Source organism: Delphinus delphis, chromosome 8 (genome assembly GCF_949987515.2).
Source record: "Delphinus delphis chromosome 8, mDelDel1.2, whole genome shotgun sequence".
NCBI lineage: Eukaryota > Metazoa > Chordata > Mammalia > Artiodactyla > Delphinidae > Delphinus > Delphinus delphis.
This window is the reverse complement of record NC_082690.1, coordinates 15,405,493-15,431,420: the sequence shown is the minus strand read 5'-3', so window position 1 is coordinate 15,431,420 and position 25,928 is coordinate 15,405,493. Positions and strand designations below refer to the sequence as shown.

General features: G+C 39.4%; 1 protein-coding gene across 1 annotated transcript in view; it reads left to right on the top strand.

Moving 5' to 3' along the window:
- The first annotated feature begins 865 nt into the window (after positions 1-865).
- Positions 866-25,928, top strand: part of CBL (Cbl proto-oncogene) — an 82,674-nt gene continuing 57,611 nt past the window's right edge. Inside the window, exons 1-2 of the mRNA XM_060017798.1 lie at positions 866-1,091; positions 21,713-21,960. Of these exons, the coding sequence (XP_059873781.1) occupies positions 897-1,091; positions 21,713-21,960 (443 nt within the window). The 5' untranslated portion in view covers positions 866-896. The remainder of the gene's footprint in view (positions 1,092-21,712; positions 21,961-25,928) is intronic.

Here is a 25,928-nt window from a genome sequence, read left to right as displayed (position 1 = left end):
TGTGGTGCAGTGTGCTGCGCAGGGGAATCTTAGGTACATATTCAATTTCCAGAAAAGGAACTTGTGTTCAAAGCAAAAAAAGGGGTAAGTGTTCTGTTTTCAGAAGGGTCAAAGGGCCTGGAAGAAGAGCTCGAGGCCTAAGTGTCTCAAGCCTTTCTGGGGTCTAATCAGGATGCAACAATCTGCAGCATTCACATTCCTGTCCTTGGTCCTGACTTAACTAGTTTAAAACACTAAGGAGTGGGGAAAAATTTCCCTTTTTCTCCCACAGTGTTAAGAAGCAAACAGCTTTAAGTTCAATTTCCTCATTTGTCAGGTGTGGGGTAAAGACTTGAAGTTCAGATTCTTTCTATGGCCACCTGTCTTAATTTAAATAGCCCAATGACCGCCTCCAGGAGGGTCATCCCACAACCCACAAGGAACACGGAGGGCTCGGCTTCTGCCTAGTGCGCAGGCTCCACGTTAGACCCCGCCCCGCCCTTTCCCCGCTCCTCCAGCAGGGGGCGCAGCGCGAAGGTTCTGCCTGGGCTGCGTCCCCCCACCTCGCGGTAGGGGCGGGGGAGACGGCGCGGAAACTTGGCCGCAGCTTTCCGGGAGCTGTGGCTCGGAAAGGGGTGGCGCAGGAGGGGTCGCTCCCCAGTCCCGACGCGGCCGCCGGCTCCGCGCGCTCCTCCCTCCCCCGGGCTCGCGCTCTCTGAAGGCGCGCGCCCGCGCGGACCCACGCTCCCGGCGCCGCCCACTCCCCTCCCCGCGACCGCCCTTCCCTCCGCCCGGACGGCCGGCGGCTGTGACGGCGGCGGCCGGGAGAGGCCCCTCCTTCACGCCCTCCTTCTTTCCCTCACTTGCAGCCAAGCGGAGCCGGCGGACGCGGCTGGGCCCCTAACCCTCCCCGGGCTATGGCCGGCAATGTGAAAAAGAGCTCTGGGGCCGGGGGCGGCGGCGGCTCCGGGGGTTCGGGCTCGGGAGGCCTGATCGGGCTCATGAAGGACGCCTTCCAGCCGCACCACCACCACCACCACCACCTCAGCCCCCACCCTCCGGGGACCGTGGACAAGAAGATGGTGGAGAAGTGCTGGAAGCTCATGGACAAGGTGAAAGGCCTGCAGAGGACCCGCGGGAGCAGGGGTGGGCGTGGGCGGAGGGGCCGAGGGACGGGAAGGAAGGGACAGAGGAAGCTGGGGGAGGGGACGGGTCATGCGAGGCTGGGGAGGCGAGGAGCTGGGGTGACGGGGCGCAGGGGTGGGGAATATGGGGGTGGGGAGGAGACCTGGAGGATGGGGGTCGGCGGTGGGGGAAGGGCTGCGGTTGGGAGTGAGGGAACGTTGAGATGTGTGTTTGGGGTTGCGAGACAAAGATGGGGTGGCGGCTGGGGTGAAGGGTAACTGGGGAGCCACCAGGGAGGAAGTATAATGGGGGTGCAGAGTTTGCGGCTCTGTGTAGGGTGTAGGGATGTGGGTCACGGAATTGGCCCCGGGAAATAGGAGGGAGGGGGTGAGGAAGAGCGCTTGATTTACCGGCTGGGACTGTTAGCTGGGTGAGCTCTGACTAGGGAATTAGGTTTACGGGCTCTGGTTGAGAGACCTGGGGTCCTGACAACTCCGCAGGCAAACTGTGCTCTAGGTGAGCGTATAGTTTTTGTTTCTGTTTTTTTCTTCTCATTAAGATGCAACACCAAGAGAAAATAAATGGGGGGTGTTTAAATGAGCCAAGGAAGGAACTTTCCTCCACATCTAGCGCTGGCTCAAGTTTTTCTCCTCCAAAACATTGAATGGGATCCATTGCTGGTGCTGAGATAGATATGCACTGATTAAACCACAAGTTCTGGTCATAACCATTATTTTAGGAGAGATATGTTGACTGAGCAGGTTAGGCAGCAGATTCTGACTTCTTCCAGAACTTCCTCCTTACACACACACTGCTTTTCGTTGGGTTCTACTTTTTTTGGTAATAGAACCTGACTCCTTATTATGGAACCTGACTTTAAACTTGTTAGATGAGCTGCTTTGGTTACTTTTTTTTTTCTTTTTTTTTTAAGCAAGTGTGAAAAATAACCCCACTTTAAGTTTGGCATTTGAGAGAATTTTACTTCCTTATAGTTGTGTCTGTATAGTGAAACATAGTAGTTAGTCCCAAGTATTGAAAAGTGTTTAAACAGTCTAACGGTTTGTTCCAGAGAATTCACTATTTCCTTGCTATTTTTCACATTTATTAATAACTTATTTTTGCAAAATTCATTCTGCAGATGAAAGGTGATTATTAGAAGGATCAGGCATAGATTGTAAGAGAAGGGTGTTATTTCCTCCAGAGTAAAATTGTTTTTCTTTGGTGCCTCTCTGGGCCTAGGTTCCTCTTCAGTAAAGTTCTTCATGGATTGTTTTGCACTAGAAACAGCTAATAAAAGTGACTGTGAAGCACTTGGCAAATATAAATGTTCTATATAAATTCTTAGTAAGTCCCGTGTATGAGTTAGCACTCCTGTAGTGCATACCAGTGGTTTCAGAAGCTACTTTTTCACTGCTGGTTTTTCTCATGTTAAGTAATTGGTATGGTAATTAATAAACAAGTATTTGTATGTTGATTATATTGGTGTTATAATGCTAATTTCATTATTAGAAATTGTAATAAAACCATTAAAGAAAGTTAGGCATAAAGGAAATTTTAAATGCATTGACGCCTTGAAAATATATATGGAATATATTCAAAAGCCGAAGATTGTAGGTTTGCATTTTAGGGATTTAGAGTTAGTGACTTAAAAAGTTTCTACTGGAATGAAAAAACATTTGCATTTCTAATGAGTTTCTCATTGTATCAACATGCGATGTATCAAAATCATATTGATTAGAGACCTCTCCTTAAAAATAATAAACTTTTTATCAAACTTTTGAGTCTATGTAATGTAGTCCTTAAAATAAGATTTCCCCTTAAGTCTTTCTCATTCATCTCTTTAAAGAGTGTGTATTGAATTATGATTTCTTCTGCAGAATGTTTAATTATTTGGGAAGTATAAAGACCTCTCAGTTTTGAGTCAATGCTTTTCAGGTTTCGGTAGTTTCAAGGAAAGTAGGCTTCTAGCTTTTCCATTCTAGCATTGGGAAAGGAATGTTTTATTCTTGTGTTGCTTGTTTTGGAAAATGATTTTTAGTACTTTTTGCCCCATATCACATATTACTGGTTGTGCTGAAATGAAAGTAGTTCTTTCTGATGTATTAGTCCAGTAGGTTCATACTGCTTTCTAGATTTTCTGACTAATTCTGTAGTGTTGTTAGACTGCACCGTCTCTTTTACTCTTGCTGTTTAGAGCATAGATGTTCTCTTTTTTCACTTTATTGTTGAAAGCCTTAAATGTTTCACTAACCCTTCTTGACTTCATGCCATATGATATAAGTGGAGAAGAACTTAGTGTCAGATCTATAGATGTCCCACACATTTATTGACTTTAGCTCTAAGTCACCATCTCATATCTGTTTTAACCTTGTCGTTGAAGCTAGGTGAATATTATCCCAGCCTATTATTAATCAGTTTATTGGTTTAGCCCTGGGAACTGTCTCCTCTTCTCCAATATTGGATGTATACGGATGGAGAAGTTGGCATAAGTCATGGGTTCTGGTCAACATAGGCCCAATTTACTATTCCATTGCAGAACTTAAACTCATTCTTGGAAAAATGCTTGTGCTAGAATGCTTGCTATTAAACAGAAGATGTGGTCAGACTCTAGGTTTTTTTTTTTGCCACCTCGGTATATTGTAATTAATATTTGTGAGGATACTTGTATGTGAAGAAAGTGGCTAGTAAGTAAAGAGACAGCAGGGCAGGGGAGTGGAGAGAGCAATCATATAAATTGCCTTGAATGTAAATGAAGAAGTATCAAGGTATTTAATTTAGTAGAGACTCAAAATTCCGTTATGAAGTAGAGTGGGAGTTGGCAAACTTTCTGTCACAGGACAGATAGTAAATACTTTAGGCATTGCTGGCCACATATGCAGTCCTATATTCTTTTTTTTAAAAATAAATTTATTTTATTTATTTATTTTTGGCTGTGTTGGGTTTTCATTGCTGTACACGGGCTTTCTCTAGTTGCCGCGAGCAGGGTCTACTCTTTGTTGCAATGCGTGGGCTTCTCATTGCGGTGGCTTCTCTCATTGTGGAGCACGGGCTGTAGGCACGCGGGCTCAGTAGTTGTGGCTCATGGGCTCTAGAGCACAGGCTCAGTAGTTGTGGCGCATGGGCTTAGTTGCTCCGCGGCATGTGGGACCAGGGATCGAACCCTTGTCCCCTGTATTGGTAGGCGGATTCTTAACCACTGCACCACCACGGAAGCCCACTATATTCTTCCTGTTGTTTTTACAACTCTTTAAAACTGTAAAAGCTGGGCTTCCCTGGTGGCGCAGTGGTTGAGAGTCCGCCTGCCGATGCAGGGGACACGGGTTCGTGCCCCGGTCCGGGAATATCCCACATGCCGCGTAGCAGCTGGGCCCGTGAGCCATGGCCGCTGAGCCTGCGCGTCCGGAGCCTGTGCTCCGCAACGGGAGAGGCCACAACAGTGAGAGGCCCGCGTACCGCAAAAATAAAATAAAATAAAATAAAAGCCATTCTTATCTTGCAGGTGTACAAAAAAGGCTGCAGGCTATAGTTTGTCCACCTCTGAAGCAGAGCATCATGCTGGCAGTATTTTAGGTCCATGCTATGTTTTTATTTTAAATTAGCTTATGTTAGTAAAACCTTAAGGTGTTCGTTTTTTTTTTTTTTTTTTTTTTTTTCCCTCCCGTATGGTACGCGGGCCTCTCACGGCTGTGGCCTCTCCCGCTGCGGAGCACAGGCTCCGGACGCGCAGGCTCAGCTGCCATGGCTCAGGGGCCCAGCCGCTCCGCGGCATGTGGGATCTTCCCGGACCGGGCACGAACCCGTGTCCCCTGCATCGGCAGGCGGACTCTCAACTACTGCGCCACCAGGGAAGCCCAGGTGTTCATTTATTTAATGGACTATAATTTATGGGAAAAATGCTTTCCTTTAAAGCATGGGTTTAAAAAAGCACTGTAAAAAGATAATCTTTCTGCTACCTACCTTCTCCTGCTTGCCCTAAAAAAAAGCACCTTAAGTAACTTCCTGTATTTTGGAAATAAGATGCACTTAATAGAATTTATGAATCGGTGTATTTCATTGGACTCTTTTCTCCCTTTCTTCTTACCTTTCTTCCTATGCTTGCACGCTCACTAAATCAGGAGCATAGTAGTGCTAGGTGTAAATTCTTATATTCCAGGAGATTACATTATAGTGATAAGTGACTGTATGTTCAAAGTGATATGGGATCTCTTAAGTTTAAACATCATGTACATATTTCTTCTCTATCTTAACCTCTGAAGATTGTAAACTCCACGAGGACAGCAACTGTAATCTCTTTATCTCCTGCAGTGTCCAGTCACAAGGCCTTACACAATAGTAAGTGCATTGTAAATATTTGTTAAACTGCTTTGTGTGCCCCAAAGGAATTCTGAAAGGAAAAGGTATGGGGGTGGGAATCATTTTTAATTACATTAAACTTATTTCTTTCTTTCAGTAGTTCTTTGGCGGTATCATCCCTATTTTATGCATACTTAGCCTCAGAGAGGTTATGTAACCTAGTTAATAGGGGAGCTTGACTTGGAATCCAGGATTACCCACCTCCTAAGGCTTAGTTATTTCCTCCGTACAGTGACTTCTCAGGTATACAACAAAGTCTTGATAACAAAAGTCATTTTTCAGAAAGTGACCTGTGTAGGTATACAACAGCAATTCTCACACACGCACACACACACACTCTCACACCCGCCATTCACACACTCAGGCAAAGTAGATGTTCTCTTGAATGATGTTAACGTGGTGTTTAACTAGTACCATTAAAAGAAATCTCTTCTTTTAAGTTAAGGGTTTGTGTCTCTTCAAATTATGTGGACTGGTTACTTTGCATGGTTATCATGGAAGTTTGTACACGTTATTCTCCCATTGCACTTAATTCATGCCATTCAGCTCTGATGGCAGCTGTCCTTGATGAAACATCTGCAGTGCCGTGGGGGGCTCTCAGTACAATAAATGTGGGCATTTCATCTTGTAACACCCACCAGGTGGTGCTGGTTCATGTTATTTTTCTTCTAAAAATTGGAAACCCTTTCTGTTGCTATTGTATTAATAAAGTAGGTGTTTATTTTCTGGTAGTCAGCCCCTTCCCAATTTAATTTTAACTCTAGGAATTTTAGTCACCCAGGAATTTGTGATTAAAAATAAAGGTATTGGGATTCATTAAAAAAAAAGTGATAGCATTTACCACTTTTTATTTCATCTGTCTCTCCCTCCACTAGAGCTCTTCAGGATCAAGGCTTTGTCTTTTTTTAAAATTTATTTTTGGCTGCACTGGTTCTTCGTTGCTGTGCATTGGCTTTCTCTAGCTGTGGCGAGCGGGGGCTACTCTTCGTTGCGGTGTGCGGGCTTCTCGTTGCGGTGGCTTCTCTTTGTTGCGGAGCACGGGCTTTAGGTGTGCGGACTCAGCAGTGGTGGCTCGTGGGCTCTAGAGCGCAGGCTCAGTAGTTGTGGCGCACGGGCTTAGTCGCTCCGTGGCATGTGGGGTCTTCCCGGACCAGGGCTCGAACATGTGTCCCCTGCACTGGCAGGCGGATTCTTAACCACTGCGCCACCAGGGAAGTCCCAAGACTGTCTTAACATCAGTTCCTGTGCCTAACACATAGTACGTGCTGAATGAAGTGCAAACATTTTAACAAAGTAAAATGAGATCAAAACATGTTCCCACATTTTCTATGTGATTAATTAGGAGGATCAGGTAGGGAATCTTTTTTTTTTTTTTTGAGTGTTGAATTAAAGTAACATTTACTAAAAGTAGTTTTACCTTTTTTGGTTATAAGGGTAATATACAGTCATTGTAAACAAAAAGGTTGTGTTGTTTTCATGCCTATTAAAAATTCCCCCAAGGGATGTAAAATTCTCCCTAGTTCCGTATGAAATGTGAGCTCACTGAGCATTTCATGTGATTCATGATAGAAATTTTGAAGGGTATATGGAATAAAAGTAGGGTTAGGCCAGGGAAGAACGTAATCTGCCCCGTTCATTTCATGGCTTTGGTTGAAGTTTTTGGTGACCCTTGCTGTAGTACAACCTGTTTTTAATATGTTGTTTGTTGGCTGTATACACATGGGCAGATTGGTCCCCAAGTCTTCACTTTCAGTGGAGTTCATGTTATAGTCAAACATACGGATAATGTTTATACTATGAAAATCACCCCCCTAATAACTAACCTAGAGCATTAAAAGAAAAATGGACTAAGCATTAGTTTGAAAACTGAGTCTAAATTTCAATCACATTTTCCAATGAAGTTGCTAATTCTGATCTTAGAATTAATTCTGATCGTTAGGTTTGTTGGAAGAGGGGGATTATAACAAGCAAGTCATTGTGAAATGTTTTCATGATTAGCACATTTTGTGCTGGAAGGAAATAGGTGGGAGTAGTCAACCAGGAGCACTGGAAGCCAGCCTCAGCTCTGTCCCCACAATGTTCCTTCCTGCAGCAGCTTCCAAAAGGAGGAGGGGAAAGGGGTGCAGTGATGGTATTGGTGGTACACACCCACTGGGGATTCAAGCCCTAGGAGATGGAATGTCATTGCCATAGAAACTCCTAAATCAGCAATGACCCTGGGTCTCCCCTCTGCAACATTTGGGATGGGTGGCGAGTCTTGCTTAGCAGACTCCTCTGCCTTGGGTGCCTTCTTACAGCCACCACTGACCTTCCCTCTTGCTCTGGGATCAACCACAAGAAATCTTAAAATGAGGCCAACTCACTGCTACTTCACTGAGGGGGATGGGATACTAATTCCTGCCTCCTTCTTTCTTAGAGCTACTTTGAATAGCAGTACACAGGTGTAGCACTCTCTGTGAAAAACAATTTATGAACCATAAAATATGCAGAACAAAATGTAAAGGTCTCCATTTACTCTCATACCGCAAAATGACTGCCCTCTCCAGAGGTGACCAGTGTCTACTGTTTGGGGTCCATCCCTCCAGTCCCTTTTTCTAAGCAGCTCCGAGAAGGCTGGATGGATAGCATTGCCCTTGAAAGATTTATGACTTGAGCAAGTTGTTGCCTTTTTAGCATTTACTCACTAAGACTGATAACCAAGTTCTAATAATTCCTTATATTGCTGAGCAGTTTACAATTTCACATCTGATACAGCAAAAATTTCAAAATACTGTGTCTTATGAGAAAGAAACAGGTTCAGAGAGTTTAAGTAATAACATAAACCACCCAACTAATACTTTTGTTTTTTTATGTGGATCTTGAACTGCTGTTCAGACTCTAAGTGATTCTTTTTTTAAAAGATTATTTATTTATTTATTTTGGGCTGCATTGGGTCTTCGTTGCCGCACGCGGGCTTTCTCTAGTTGCGGCGAGTGGGGCTACTCTTCTTTGCAGTGCGGGGGCTTCTCATTGTGGTGGCTTCTCTTGTTGCGGAGCATGGGCTCTAGTCTCACGGGTTTCAGTAGTTCTGGCACGCGGGCTCAGTACTTGTGGCTCATGGGCTCTAGAGCGCAGCCTCAGTAGTTGTGGCGCACGGGCTTAGTTGCTCCACGGCATGTGGGATCTCCCCGGACCAGGGCCCGAACCCGTGTCCCCTGCGTTGGAAGGTGGATTCTTAACCACTGTGCCACCAGGGAAGTCCCTCTAAGTGATTCTTATAAGCCAGTGCCTCTCAGACTTTAACATGAATTCAGATCATCTGGGGATCTTGTTAAAACATAGAGTCTGAGTAGATCTGATGTAGGGCCTGAGATTCTGTGTTGCTGACAGGGATCACACTTCAAGTAGCAAGGCCCCATACCACAGTTGCTTTTTTTTTTTTTTACATCTTTATTGGAGTATAATTGCTTTACAATGGCGTGTTAGTTTCTGCTTTATAACAAAGTGAATCAGTTATACATATACATATGTTCCCATATCTCTTCCCTCTTGCGTCTCCCTCCCTCCCACCCTCCCTAAAAGGTGTTAATTATTATGTTCTTAAATTTGGAAAGTAATACATACTTATAAAATTACACATTTTTAAGCAAAAGTGGGATTTTTAAACAAAAATGCTTCTAGAATTAAAAATTTTTTTTGCTACATTATGGAGATTATCCATGTTAATACTACATGTAGGTCTCCCTGAATAATTATTTTTTATAAATTTGTTTATTTATTTATTTATGGCTGCATTGGGTCTTTGTTGCTGTGCGCAGGCTTTCTGTGGTTGCAGTGAGCAGGGGCTACTCTTCGTCGCAGTGCATGGGCTTCTCATTGCGGTGGCTTCTCTTGTTGCGGAGCATGGGCTCTAGGCAGGTGGGCTTCAGTAGTTGTGGCACGCGGGTTCAGTAGTTGTGGCTCGCGGGCTCTAGAGTGCAGGCTCAGTAGTTGTGGCGCACGGACTCAGTTGCTCTGCGGCATGTGGGATCTTCCCAGACCAGGGCTGGAACCCATGTCCCCTGCACTGGCAGGTGGATTCTTAAGCACTGCGCCACTAGGGAAGTCCTGAATTCTTTTTTTAAGGGGTGTATAAGATTTTATAATATGGATATATATGTTTATTTAACAAATTCATATTGATAGTCTTCTAGGTTATTTCTGATTTTTAATACTAGAAACAATGCTGCAGTGACTATTATGCATTTGCTAAACATTCTTTGGAATAAACTTCTAGAAATGAAATGTACTGGGTCAAAGGAATCATACATTAAAGTTTGAAAAGTATATATTGGCACATCGCCTTCCAAAAAGTCTGCTTTCATCCACAATCCTTGTCTAGTTTGTTGATTTAAATATGGTAGCTGATTCCTAGTTACTTTAGGTGAAAATTACGTTGGCACCTTTTCCACCATCACACTTTCATTAAACATGAACTTTTTGCTGGGTGCTAGGGAGTTAAGGATGACTCAGTCCTCATACTTGCAAACTGGTGATATAACTGAAGGTGTTCAAAGGGATCAGGGAACCCCCTGTGGGAATCATTAGGCAAATCTTTACTTAATCCTTGAGACCAGAGAGGATTGGGACTGAGGAGGGACTAGACCAAGCAGAGAACTCCACAATATCCTAATTCACAGTTGTGCCTTAATTAGGGTCTGACATCCAAAAATGATGCTAAAATCATTTAATCTCTTGTTCATGCTAAGTACTGGTTTGAAGTTGCACTGATAAGTCTGAGAAGAGAATTATATTTTCCTTTTAAAAACAGAATCCCTGTATAAAAACTGCATGGTTAAGCTGTTAGCGCATGTCGGTTATTTAATTTCCTACATTGTACTGGCTGTATTTTTTTATTCTGCAATTAATGTGATAAATGAAAGTAATGAGATTGGTAATTAGTTGTAAGTGACATAGTGCTTTAAATAAATAGTGTTGGGAGGTATTTGAGAAGTGTTGGGTAGTAATTACAGTTCAAGTCCCTGAATGGGTTTTGATAAATCAGTAATGGAGAAGAGTAATTAGAAGTAAAAGACTTTTTTTTCTTGGAGCCATTATCTAGTGATGATATGTTTCTTTTAAAAAAAGTATGGGTTTCTGATTTCTCTTTGAAAAACTGTCATAAGTTTTCATTTAAAAGCTTCACTGTGTAGTTACACTTGTAAAACTGTTAAATCTCTTCAAGTTTCTGAGTTGATTAGTTTCTAAAACTTGAAGCTTTAAGAAAAGAAATTAATTGATCTAACTCTTAATTTATAGAGGGAGAGAGACCCAGAGAGATGAGTAACTTGCCCAGGGTCACATAGCCAGTTAATGTCAGTCACCAGACTAAGACCCAGGTCTCTGGACTCCTACCCTGGTGTCCTTTCTGCTGTACCTCCTGTTCTCTTGAGCAACTGATTCTTTTAAAACTGTAATCAAATTTTATGTGTTTTATGTATAGCTCACCATACTGAATACTTGCTTTTGAAGCTTAGTGCTTATTTTAATCATGCTTTTTAACATATGAAAAAGTTTGAAATGAAAAATGATTCCATGGATAAGTTAAGGTCTACAGAGATAAAAATACTTAGTCATTCACAGTCATATATGCTTATAGTTTTCTGCCTAGTTAGAAATACAATTCCTTAGTGTTAGAAAAGACTCTGTGTTCAGAACAGAATTAGGCATAGGCACTGTTCTCTGTAACTTTTCTGTTTTTAAAAATTTAGCAATTTCCAAACATAATTTTACTCCTCTTTATTGTAATCATAGCACTTTCCAAATTTTTTCTATTGACCATTGAGCCCTTGGCAGAAGCAAAGGGAGGAGCTAGGCCAGTGAGGAAGCTATTATGAATGGAGTATATAGCAGCTGTGCAAGGATACTGTTGGTTTCCCAGAGCTAAGCATATTTCTTTTTGACATTGTTCTGAGTGATGCTGTAAATGTACAGGCAGAAGTAAACAAAAGGAAGGCATTTTTGCTATTGTAAGACTTGGAAAGCAAAATAAAATTGAGAACAGACTAAGCAGGAAAGTATCTTTCGGAAATTTTTTGGTGAATTTTTTACGCTCAGAATGCACATTTGTGCTTTAGAGGTTAACTAAAACTGCCAATTTAACATTCACTGATAAAGGCAGGTTCTTTTGGCTTTTGATGTTTGTTAACTATTGACTTGAATTATTCACAAAGCCTTTTGGAAACTTTTTCCCTAGAGGTTATAAATATTTAGGGAATTTTTTTTTTCTTTACAGAAGATTTTAATGTCAAAAGAGTTGCTCTACCTATATACTTACTTTATGGTCTGTGTTAGTGTTAAGGAATGCTGATTTCCCTGGTCATGTGATTGATTTGTCTTTGAAAGATCTTGAGAAAAGCAGATATTTAACCTACAGTTGATCTTTACAAGGTCACATTCTAAGGAGGGACAGATAACATTTGTGGAACGTACATGATAGTAGTTTGAAAATGCGAACTAATCAAGTGTTTGGGAGACATTTAAAAACTCATGATATTTTAAATCTGTTATGAGGGGTAATATGTTTTTTCAGGTCATTGTCATTAATCAGCGTTTATTTTATTTTATTATTTATTTATTTTTTTTGCGGTGTGCGGGCCTCTCACTGTTGTGGCCTCTCCCGTTGCGGAGCACAGGCTCCAGACGCGCAGGCTCAGTGGCCATGGCTCACGGGCCTAGTTGCTCCGCGGCATGTGGGATCCTCCCAGACCAGGGCTCGAACCCGTTTTCCCTGCATTAGCAGGCAGACTGTCAACCACTGCGTCACCAGGGAAGCCCAATCAGCGTTTATTAATTGCTTACTATAGGTTGGGCAGAGCAATTTTAGTTTAGTTTTGTTGTTGTTGAAAGGAAGTATACCTTTTTTTCCAGAGGTATTAGGCAAATAATGCATTTTAACCTGAATTCTTAATGTTAATGCATTTGCCTTTAAATAGGGAGAATATATTATGGGTTGGCATGTGTAGCTCTGGATATAAATGTAAATAATTTGGGGGGAGCTCTGCTTGCTTTGGACCTTTGAAGGAGTGGATACTGTAGTTTTTGCAGATTGTTGGTCACCCTGTTCTTGGGTGGCCTGCTGCCTTTTCTCTATTCCTTGGTTACCAAGTAGTCAGAGACCATGCAGGTTTGGAAGGGTAGCTGTGGCATGGCCAGATGGTAGGAATAAGGGTGTCAGTTTCTGGGAGTCAACAAAGGGTGATGTGAGGTCTAACATTCTGTCTTCAATAGATAATTCCTGCCTAACCTGCAGATAAACCTGGTCGAGTTGTATGGAAATGGGGAGGGAACTAGCATTGAATGTCTACTTTATTGGAAACTCTGCAGCCCTTTCATAAACATTTATTATGAGGTGGGTATTATCGCTGTGTTACAGGTAAAAGAACTGAGGCTCAGAGGTTAAGAAATTTACTGAAGGTAAATGACTGAAACAGGACATTCTGATGTGGCTATTTGGTGTGATCTTGTCAAGATACTAAAACATTTTAATTTTAATTCAACACATAAAAGCTTATATTTTAGTCTTCATCATACTGTCTCCTTGTTAATTCCCTGATACTCCACATCTCTCCCTTAATGACCCTCTTCACCTCGCTCTCTACACTTTAGTCTCACTGACCTTTCTATTCCTCAAATCCAAACCTATTCTCATAGGGCTGTTGGATTAGTTGTTCCCTCTGTTTGGGCTACTCTTCTGCTGATTCTACATGACGGGCTCCTTCCTGTAATTTTAACTCTTAGCCTAAATTCACCTCAGAGGAGCTTTCCTTACTCACTGTGCTAAAGTAGTCGTCCAGCATTTTCTTATTATTCTATTTTAATTGTCTGTATAGAACCTGATATTTTTCTTGTTGATTTCCTTTTTGTTGTTTATTGCCTGATTCAGATTCAGGGGTATCGTATTTTTACTTCTCTGTTCCAGTGCCTGACATATATTTGTTGAATGGATACTTTGAGAAAAATCAAAATCAGGTGCAGTCTTCTTAAACGTACTGCCTTCATATCTCTGAATCTGTATCTGTCTAAACCTGTCCTCATTCCCTTTCTTCCTGTTTTAAAGGAAGGAGGTGTCCCTTCTTTTAATGGTATTGGGTGTTTAGTGCTCCAGCTGTGTTGTAGATCCCGTTTTCCATTTTCTTTTAATTTATCTTTTTCTCTTCTGGTTCTTTTTCCATATAAAACATGCTCAGTATTCTCTGAAGATAAAAACCTTCGATCATATACCTCTTGTAGTCTTTGCTGAATCTTGATCTCTTAGTCTCAACGTCAGTCTCCCCTAACTCCCTCCATGGACTATTTAAGAACCTACCATTTTAATATTTTTATTATAAATATATATTCTGTAAAAATATATTCTGAATATATTCTTCCAAATGAGGTTTTGGAATGTAATACTTATAAATTGGGTACTATTTATTTTAATTAGTATGAGTTCTTAACTCTGTTGCATTTAGAATATAGCTGTCTTCTGAGGTAGAGTCTTTTTTTCTTGACTATGTTGTTCCCTTTTGGCTTGAAACCCTTGATAGGATGAGCAACTTCCTAAAACACTGTTAAAACATTCATAAATCATATATTTTTGTTGATTCAGCTTGTCTTTATTTGCCAGGCTTATATAGGGCTCTTTTTCAAGAGTACAGGAAATGATGTACAGAGGATAAAATATTTAGTTTAAAAATTTTAATACTGTCTTACATCATTTGAAGAGACATTAGTAATTAAATTGGAATTTTGCAATTGTTCCAGGTGGACCTAGTGATCCCACTTCTGGGGGATCTATCCTAAGGAAATAATCTGATGTTTAGAAGAATAAAATGCCCAAAGATGTTCATCACAGCGATACTTGTAATAGCAAAGACTTAAAAACAGTATAAATGTTAAAGTGGAGGGGATGGTTTAAGATATGGTATGTCTATAGAGTGGAATCATTTAGACATCTTTAAAAAGTTTATAATGAGCTTTTGGTGATGCAAGAAAATAGGCATTTTAAAATATTAAATAAAGAGTAAGAAGTCAGACTTCTGCTTCTACCATTGTTAGACTAGGCTGTTTCGAACCAAATAATACTGCTGGCAACTAGAAAAGCTAGAAGATGTTGAAGAGCTATGAAGGCAGTGAGGAATTAGAGGCCAGGTTCTAGAAGATAAGGAAAGCTCTGAGAGGTAAGCCTTATTTTTGAGGCTGCCTTTTCCATGAGGTCATTGCTGATTCTGGAAGTGATAGCTGAGAGGCTGAATAGAGTTTTCAAAATGCTCATGTCAAAAAAAAAAAAAAATGCTCATGTCAAGGAGGACAAAAAATTGGAATTAGGGCCTGCCAAGGTGGAGGGCCCTGGGAAACACTCTAGGTTTTGGGGTTGGGTCCCTGAGGGCCTGAATTGTAGGAGTAAGGGTGAAACAGAAGTAAACCAGTCTTTACAGGGCACTGAAGACTGAAGCCCAGCTTTTTAATCTTCTCAATTTTGGGTTAGATTAAGATGACCTGGAATTCCTAGTGTCCCTAGCCAAATCTGACTGCTAGAAGCAAAAGTAAATCCTTTCTGGGCTTCCCTGGTGGCGCAGTTGTTGAGAGTCTGCCTGCCGATGCAGGGGACATGGGTTTGTGCCCCGGTCTGGGAAGATCCCACATGCCACGGAGCGGCTGGGCCCATGAGCTATGGCCGCTGAGCCTGCGCGTCCGGAGCCTGTGCTCCGCAGCGGGAGAGGCCACAGCAGTGAGAGGCCCGCGTACCGCAAAAAAAAAAAAAAAAGTAAATCCTTTCTGAATAACATCATCCGTAGCCTCAGATTGTCTCTATAATTTTTTATATACAGTGTTCAGCACTCAATAAAAAATAATTAGGCTTACGAAAAAACAAACTACAACTGAAAACCAACAGGAAAGATTGATAAAAGATACATACTTACAGGGGATACAGATATTTGAGATATCAGTCATGGACTTATATCTATGATTAATGTGTTAGAAGAGTTAAAGATAAAATAGAGGGCTTCCCTGGTGGCACAGTGGTTGAGAGTCCGCCTGCCGATGCAGGGGATACGGGTTCGTGCCCCGGTCCGGGAAGATCCCACATGCCTTGGAGCGGCTAGGCCCGTGAGCCATGGCCGCTGAGCCTGCGCATCCGGAGCCTGTGCTCCGCAACGGGAGAGACCACAACAGTGAAAGGCCCGTGTACCGCAAAAAAAAAAAAAAAAAAAAAGATAAAATAGATAATTTTGTCAGAGATCTGAAATGGTAAATAATGAAATAGAAATTCTAGAACTGAAAAACACAAGAATTGATTGTTAACTCAGTGGGTGGGTTTAATAGCATAAAGCTGAAGGAAAAATTAGTGAGGTAGAAGGTAAGTCAGAAAAAAAAAATCCAGACTGAAGCATTGAAAGACAAAAGGATGGAGAATACAGAAAAGAGTATGAGAGGCATATGGAATATTGAGTAAAGGTCTTATGTATCAGTACTTGAAGTTCAGGAGGAGAGAGGAAAGAGAATGGGGCAAAAGCAATATTTGATGAGAAATTGGCTGAGAATTTTCCAAAACTGACAGAAATTATCAAGTTCCAAATTGAAGCTCTATAAACACCAGGAAAAATCCAGAGTAAACTACACTTGGGCACATCGTAGTAAAACTGTTGAAAACCCGAGGCAAAGAGAAATCTTAAAAGCAATCACAGAATGAGACATTTTATCTTCAAAGGAGCAACAGTGAGACTAACAGCCTGACTTTTCAACAGTGACAGTGGCATCTAGAAGGCATTTCTCATTTCATTGCACTTCATTTTATTGCACTTAACAGATAATGTGTTTTTTTATAAATTGGAGGTTTGTGGCAACCCTGTGTTGTCAGTTGATGATTAGCATTTTTTAGTAATAAAGCGTTTTTAAATTAAGGTATGTACATTGTTTTTTAATAATACTATGTCTTGTACACTTAATAGACTATAGTATAGTGTAAACATAACTTTTATATGCACTGGGGAACCAAAAATTTTGTGTGAGTTGCTTTATTGCAATTCTTGCTTTATTGCCGTACTCCCTTTTTTGCAGAGGTTTGGTACCGAAACTGCTATATCTCCGAGGTATGCCTGTAGCTATAAAATGATGACAGAAAATAACTGCCAATTCTTATCCAGGGAAAATAGCCTTTGAAAGTGGTTACAAAATAAAGATGTTTTGAGATAAACAAAAACTGAGGAGAATTTGTAGCCAGCAGCCTATACCCTAAAGGAAATAAATATTAAAGGATGTTCTTTAGGCTGAAGGAAAATGATTTCAGATGCAGTGAAGAGCATTGGGAAGGGGGGTTGTGTGGGTAAATGTGAATGAATATTGGCCGTATAAAATAATAACAGAAGTAATAGTAATAATAATGACTTGTGGACTTTATATGATATATGGAATTAAAATGTGTGATAGTAATAGCACATAACTTGAAAAGAGTAAATGGAGTTAGTGTCCCAAGTTCCTTGCGTTGTCTGGGAAGTGGTAAAAGTACTACTTTATATAAGATTTAATGAGTCAAAGATGCATTTTATAATTACTAAGGTATTCATTTAAAGAGTAGTGAAAGAATATATATTTGGCAAGCTGTTGGGGGAGAAAATTGGGAAAATAAAAAAATGCTTAAACTGGAAGAGGGCAAGAAAGGGGAGGTAAAGGAAGATGAAACAGGAGCGATACATAGGAAACAAATAGTAAATTATTTTATTATTTATTATAGGATCAGTACTTATTAAGTGAACCATATGAAATTGCCAGTATTTGACCTACAATAATAACAGTTTCATAGTTGAAGTGTAAACAGGTCAAATTGGTTAAAATCAGAGATTGTCAGAATTAAAAGGAAACCAGCTATATTCTGCATGACAAAGTCATGCATTAAATGTAAGAATACAGAAAGTTTGAAGATAGAAGAATGGAAAAAGATACACCATGCAAACACCAACCCAGGAAAGTTGGTTTAGCTATATTAGATACATTAAAGGGGACTTTAAGGCAAGAAGTGTTTCTAAAGAAGGATATTTCGTTGATGAAAGTGCAGTTTACCAAGAAGAAAATAAAAAGGATGTTGAAAAAAATAATACAGTATTATAATTGCATTGATTTTTTTTAAACAAATGGAAAAAAGGAAAAAGTAGTTCAGTAGTTCTTATGATCTATCGTTACTAAAATGTTAGTGTTGTCAAACTAATCAGTCTTTGCATTTATGATTTAAAAATATTTTTTTAATTGGAGTATAGTTGATTTACAATGTTGTGTTAGCTTCAGGTGTGCAGCAAAGTGAATCAGTTATACGTATACATACATCCACTCTTTTAGATTCTTTTCCCATATAGGTCATTATAGAGTATTGAGTAGAGTTCCCTGTGCTATACAGTAGGTCCTTATTAGTTATCTATTTTATATATAGTAGTGTGTATATGTCAATCCCAATCTCCCAATTTATCCCTCTCTCCCCTTTCCCCCACTGGTAACCATAAGTTTGTTTTCTACATCTGTGACTCTATTTCTGTTTTGTAAATAAGTTCATTTGTACCATTCCTTTAGATTCCACATAAAAGTGATATCATATGGTATTTGTCTTTCTCTGTCTGACTTACTTCACTCAGTATGACAATCTCTAGGTTCATCCGTGTTGCTGCAAATGGCATCATTTCGTTCTTTTTTATGGCTGAGTAATATTCCATTGTATATATGTACCACATTTTCTTTATCCACTCCTCTGTCAGTGGACATTTAGGTTGCTTCCATGTCTTGGCTACTGTAAATAGTGCTGCAGTGAACATTGGGGTGCATGTATCTTTTCAAATTATGTTTTTCTCCAGATATATGCCCAGGAGTGGGATTGCTGGATCATATGGTAGTTCTGTGTTTAGTTTTTTAAGGAACCTCCATACTGTTCTCCATAATGGTTGTACCAATTTACATTCCCACCAACAGTGTGGAAAGATTCCTTTTTCTCCACACCCTCTCCAGCATTTATTATTTGTAGATTTTTTGATCATGGCCATTCTGACCAGTATGAGGTGATACCTCTTTGTAGTTTTGATTTGCATTTCTCTAATAGTGATGTTGAGCATCTTTTCATGTGCTTTTTGGCCATTTATATGTCTTTGGAGAAATGTCTATTTAGATCTTCTGCTCATTTTTTGATTGGGTCATTTGTTTTTTTGATATTGAGCTGTATGAGCTGTTTGTATATTTTGGAGATTAATCCCTTGTCGGTTGCTTTGTTTGCAAATATTTTCTCCTGTGGGTTGTCATTTTGTTTTGTTTATGGTTATGATTTGCTTTTGTGTCTTAAGAAATACTTCCTCTCTGAGATCATAAAGTTCAACAAATATTTTCCAAATTTTTTTCTAAAAGCTTTAAAGTTTTTTCTCCACACAAGATCTTTAATTCATCTGAACTTTACTTTTCATGTAACGTGTAAGGGATGTAATTTTTTTTCCCATATGGATAACCAGTTTTCCAGTAGTTTTTCTCTTGAACTGATTTGTGTGTGTTTTTTTCTTTTTTTGGCCACACTGAAAGGCATGAGGGATATTAGTTCCTCTACCAGGGATCGAACCCGTGCCCTCTGCAATGGAACCACCTAGTCCTAACCACTGGACCTCCAGGGAATTCCTCTTGAACTGATTTGTAATGCCACTTCTGATGCTGAATTTCCATACATGCGTGTCTCTGTTTGGGCTCTCTTCTTTTCCATTTGGCCATTTATCTGTCTTTGGTCAATATCACACTATTTTAATTATAAGATTTTAAAAAGTCTTGATAACTCATTGGGTAACTACCACCTACTTTGTGACTTTTCAAAATAGGCTTGGCTGGTTTTGGTCTCTTTTTCTTCCGTGTGGGTTTTGGAATCAACTTGTTAAGTTCCATGAAAAATCTTTTTGGAATTTTGATAGGAATTGCACTGCATTTATATACTAATTTGGGGGAGAACTGACGTCTCCTTAAACATGATAGGGTTCTTCATTAATTTCTGTTTTTATGTTCTTCAGTGAAGTTTTGTAGTTTTCTTCATAAGAGTCTTACACATTTTTTGTTAGATATATTCCTAGGAGCCTTAAATTTTTATTTATGCCATTCAAAATGGCAGCAATTAAAATTACATTTTAAAATTATTTATAAAATTTTTATCAATGCCATTTTGGTATATCAGTTGTTTTTTTTTTTTTTGGTATATCAGTTTTGAATCCAGCAACCTATTAAACTGTTTGTTTCTAATGTTTTGTCAATTCTTTCATTTTATTCATGGACAGTTATATCAGCTACAAGTAAAGTAAAATTATTTTCTTTCTGTTACTTATATTTTTACCACCTATGTATGCATATTGCATCAATATAGTTTAGAGGGATATCTTTGTAATAGTAATGTAGTCATATACATGTAATTGTAATGTAAATATTTTGTTTCTGGTTTCTTTAGATCTATTTTGTTTGAGAGGAGCATCCACGTGGTAGTGTATTGTTGCTAATAAATATACTACAGTTTATCCACTCTACTGTTGATGGACATCTGGGTTGTTTGCAGTTGTTAGTTGTTACACATTTTTGTATGTGTATCCCAGTATACCTTTCCAGGCGGAGATCTGCAGGTTTGTGGGGCATATAAGTCTTTAGCCTGACCATACAGTGCCGAACTATCTTCCAGGGTGGTTTTATTAGTTTAGATTCCCACCAGCAGTATTTGAAGGTCCTTGCTTCTTGCCAGTGGTTGGCATTGCCAATTTGGTGTGTGTAGTGATAGTATCTAATTGAGAGCTTACAATTGTCATTTTAATGAAATTAAAATGATTAATGAGATTAAGCACAATTTCATATGTTTATTGGTTATTTGGATATCTTCTTTTGTCAAGTTTTTATTCAAGTCTTTTGTCCATTTTTGGGAATTCCCTGGTGGTCCAGTGGTTAGGACTCCATGTTTCCACTGCTGGGGGCATGGGTTTGATCCCTGGTCGGGGAACTAAGATCCCGTGTGCTGCGCGGTGTAGCCAAAAAAAAAAAAAAAAAAGATAGTCCCTATCTTACTGATTTGTAGATGTTCTTTATATATTCTGGATATGTATGTCTGGATATATACATATTGTAAATATCTTCTCTGATTTTGTACATGTGTTTTTACTCTTTTGTGGTATCTTAGAAGTTCTTTTAGAGTATAGTAGAATTTAATTAATATTTTCCTTTATTAATGTTTTTTATGGTCCTGTTTAAGAATTTTTTCTCCGTCATGAAGTAATGAAAGATAGTTTTCTTATCTTCTAAAGCTTTATTTGCCTTTCGCATTTAGGTCTAGAGCCCATCTAGGTTTTTTGTTTTGTTTTGTTTTTTGCATAGTGTAAGGTAAGGATTTAGTTTGATTTTCTTTTTTTCCTATATGGATTGTTCCACTACTGTTTTTGGGAAAGATCACTCCTTTGTGATGTCAAGGGTCTATATATGTGTGGGTCTATTTCTAGAATTTTCTGTCCCACTAATTTATGTCTCTTCCAGACACACAAAAATCCACATAAATGGAAAGTACTAAATAAGGTGGTAGGAATAAATACAAATTATTAGTCATTACAACAAATATAAACTCACCAGTTAAAAAAAAAGATTGTTACATTGGATTAAAGAAGTCTAACTATATGTTCTTTAAAAGAGACCTACTTAAAACTAAGAACTGAGAAAAGTTGAAAGTAAAAGAAGGTAAAATGAATTAACCAGGCAAATTCTGAGAGTTCTGCATTTATATGGGAAGGAATGGTGTCTCAGTTCAACTCTTTGCTGGGTCCAAGGCCTCTGTGCTCCTGTCCCCTAGTGGTTGTTAAAGCTCTAGGCTCCTGCGTTACCAGGTTTACCTCCCAGGGCAGCCTCGTTCTTTATTTCTGCCCCTGGAAATTTTCTTTATTCTGCTGTGGTGTGAGCCATGCATTTCAGAGGAATTCGCCATGCTTCATCTAGCATTTTTTAGGCATGTATGTGGATGTCTTCCCCACCCCAATTGTTTAGTCTTCTATGTGTTGTCTGAACTGTTAGATACGGTTTTAAGAACCCACCCTCTAGGGAGACTACTAAAAATGTAAAGTGATTGCCTGTGGGTGTGGGTGTGGGTTAGGGATCATTTCTTATATTCTTGTGCATTTTTCGTATTTCCGCAAAAGACCACATATTTTATAATTTTCTAAACTTAAAAAAGGAAATTGCCCTTAAGATCCTCCAAGTAATAGCCCTTCTTTTCCATTTGTTGCAGGTGGTGCGGTTGTGTCAGAACCCAAAGCTGGCGCTAAAGAATAGCCCACCTTATATCTTAGACCTGCTGCCAGACACCTACCAGCATCTCCGCACTATCTTGTCAAGATATGAGGGGAAGATGGAGACCCTTGGAGAAAATGAGTATTTTAGGGTGTTCATGGAGAATTTGATGAAGAAAACTAAGCAGACCATAAGCCTCTTCAAGGAGGGGAAAGAAAGAATGTATGAGGAGAATTCTCAGCCTAGGTAATGGAGAATACTACACAAATATTTATTCAGGTCTGTGACTGCCTGAATAGGTAACACATAGAAATAGTTGAGTTGGTTTTAATTTTATGTCAACAAGAATAGAATGCAAAGTTGACATTTGACTTAAAGCTGTGTTTTGTATAAAAGGTTACCTTGGAGAGTATTGATCCATCCGTAGCTCTGATTATTTGTTTACCTCTGAAAAGTCAGTGACTTACCGTCATGAAGATGAGTTGGAGGCAGTAGGTCTTTCAGAGGCCCTGAAGATCATGAAAGTTTGTGGATAGGTGAGAGTCTGAAAGAAAGAAGTTGGGGTTGGCAGTAAACAGTAAGAGGATTTTGCCCGAGCTGGTAGCATATTAGGTAGGTTATAAGTATGGGATAATAGGAAAAAAATTAGCCAGTAGTTTGGATAACTTTTTTAAATAAAGCCAAGTGAAATGACATTTCCTTTATAGGTAAAGTAACTTTTCAAATAGGATAGAATAGAATACTTTTCAAATAGAATTGGCAAAATGCAGTTAATTCAATAAACGTTTGAGGGACCAATAGGTATTCTTTTGTACTTATTAAATACTAAAAACTATACTGACTGTCCCATATGTTATTGGCTTGGTTGTTGTATATTATGCACTGGGAGAGAAACAGGTTGATTGTATCCATGGTATAGTTGTGTTTGGTTTTGTCTAATTGGAATTAAATATTAACTCATCTGGAACAAGTAATAAGATGTAAATTCTATTATAATTTTTAGGGAGTAAGTTACTCTTGAGAAGTGACTTGAATTGGGAGGGACAGTAATTTCTGAGGGCATTCAGTTAGCATGCCGAGCAGTAACTTACTAAATGGTATCCTTGTAGTGTTTGACTCTGTTGTCTTAGATTCTGGGAACCTTCATCTCTCACTTAAAATTTTACCCACATCATTATTCATGTTACCTTTACTGGGACAGATTACTCAGGTTTGGTCCAGAGTATTAGTATTTTCTTCTTAAAAAGGTTTCTGGTAACTGAATTCAATCTGTAGGAACCTTTGTAACATCTCATTTATGTGAAAATGAACTTTGTCCATTTAAATTATTTAAATTTCATGACTTTTGTCGTTTTGTATTGCTGAATTAAAAAAATAATTTTGGACTTTATTACGTACCAAAACTTAAAAATTTTATTTATTATCCACAGTGTACTAGGTTCTAATTCTAGGCGGTGAAAAGGAGAGTTAAGTATTCAATTCTGATGTCATGTGATAAATACTTTAATAGAGATATGTACAAAATGCTGTATGAACACAGTTTTACCTAGTGGCATCGGGGAAGGTGGCACAGAGGAAGTGTTATTTGAGCTAGATTTTGAAGGGTAAGTAGGAACTTTCTAGGCAGAGAAGTGAAGAAAAGGCCTTTAACACAGTGGCATGAAAATGCAGGCTCTGTTTGTTTAAGGAACGTGAGCGATCTGGTTTGGCTAGAATTAGGGGAGATAGATAAGCTGGAAATATGGGTTGGAGTCAGATTGTAAAGAGCTGTTTTTTGACCTCAAGACTTTCTCCTATAGATAACAGGCTGCCATAGAACAGGTTTTTTTTTTTTTTTTTTTTTTTTAATAGTGGAATAAAAATTGTAGATTTTTCAGTCTTCTTAGACACACTGAACATTGTTTGACTTTTTTTTTTTTTTTTTTTTTTAAATGACACAGTTCGTCACTGAGAGGCAGAATAGTCTACTGGTTAAGAAGAGGAGGGACTCTGAAGCCAACTGCCTTAGTTTGAATCTTAACTTTTCCACTTAACTTAGCTGTGTGATTCTTCGGTTTCTTCATCTGTAAAATGAGATAATAGTATTACTTTCCTTGTAGGATCGTTGGGAGTTTAATAAGTAACTAAATGTTCGGTACTTACAACAGTGATTGGCACATTGCAAGTGATAAGTGGGTTAGCTCTTATTATATTAATCATCTTCATTATTTTCATTACTATAAGTATAGATTGTTGTATCAGGCTGTTTATCATTGGTACTGCCAGAACCTAATGAAATGCATAGACCAATTTGCCCTTACTAAATGGCTTCACACAATGCTTGTAAGTTCTTTTACCTTTTTAACAAAACCTTACTGTCAGTATGTCTGTCCGTATCAATTTCATTTCCCCTAATATGAAGCTTTTAATCCACTATAGGCTTTGACCATACAGCCAGGTTTGTACAAATTATATATAAAGTGAGAATAAATAAATTTGAGGTGAGAATACATTTTTTTTTTCCCAGTAAAGGAAAATATGTGGCTTTACTGTACCATCTTTGCGATCTGTATTTTGGTTGTTAGGAGGCTTTTTTTGTATTCAGTTTAAAAAATTGAGATATAATTCATATACTATAAAATTTACCTTGTAAAGTGTATAATTTAGTGGTTTTTAGTGTGTTCACAAAGTTGTGCAACCATCACTACTGTATAATTCTAGAACATTTCTGTCACCCCAAAAAGAAACCCCATGTTCATTAGCAGTTCATTACCCACTCCTGCTTCCCTCCAGCCTTTGGTGATCACTAATATTTACTTTCCGTCTCTGCGGATTTGCCTGTTCTAGACATTTCATTGAAGTGGAATCATGTAACATGTGGCCTTTTTTGTCTGGCTTCTTTCACTTAGCATGTTTTCACGTTCATCCATGTTGTAGCATAGAATAGTACTTCTTTCTTTTTTATGGCTTAATAATATTTTATTGTATTGACATTTTGATTATGGACATTTGGGTTGTTTCCACTTTTGACTATTATTAATAATGCTGCTATGAACATTTATGTACAATTTTTTGTGAAGCTCTATGTTTTCAGTTCTATTGGGTATATACCTAGGACTGGAATTACTGAGTCATATGGTAATTCTATGGTTAACATTTTGAGGAACCACCAAACTGTTTCCACTGCAGCTGCACCATTTTACATTCCCCAAGCAATGTATGGGGGTTCCAACTTCTCACCAATACTTATTATTATTATTTTGGTTATAGACATCTTACTGGGTATGAAGTAGATATCTCTTTGTGGTTTTCATTTTCATTTCCCTAATGAGTAACATAATGAGCAGTCTTTTTACATGTTTATTGCCCACTTGTATATGTTCTTTGGAGAAATGTCTGTTTGAATCCTCTGCTCATTTTTTTTTTTTTTACCTTTTTTGCGATACGCGGGCCTCTCACTGCTGCGGCCTCTCCCGCTGCGGAGCACAGTCTCCGGACGCGCAGGCTCAGCGGCCATGGCTCACGGGCCCAGCCGCTCCGCGGCACGTGGGATCCTCCCAGACCGGGACACGAACCCGTGTCGCCTGCATCGGCAGGCGGACTCTCAACCACTGCGCCACCAGGGAAGTACCCCGTTTGAGATTCTTTTTTTTTTTTTTTTTTTATATAGTAGTGTTTGTTTATTTTTACTTGTTGACAGTTTGCTTTATTTATTTATTTATGGCTGTGTTGGGTCTTCATTTCCGTGCGAGGGCTTTCTCTAGTTGTGGCAAGTGGGGGCCACTCTTCATCGCGGTGCGCGGGCCTCTCACTATCGCGGCCTCCCTCGTTGCAGAGCACAGGCTCCAGACGCGCAGGCTCAGTAATTGTGGCTCACGGGCCCAGTTGCTCCGCGGCATGTGGGATCTTCCCAGACCAAGGCTCGAACCCGTGTCCCCTGCATTGGCAGGCAGATTCTAAACCACTGCGCCACCAGGGAAGCCCCGTTTGAGATTCTTAATGAATTTTAGGATTAGCCTGAATATTACTACCAAAAGGGCAGCTGGAATTCTAATAGGAGTTGCAGTGGACCTCTAGATCAATGTGGGGAGTATGGCCGTCTTAACAATACTAAGTCTTCCCAATCTATGAACAAGGAATGTCTTTCCATTTATTTGGGTCTTCTTTAATTTCTTTCAGCAGCATTTTATTGTTTTCAGTGTATAAGTCTTTTGCCTCTTTGGTTAAATTTATTC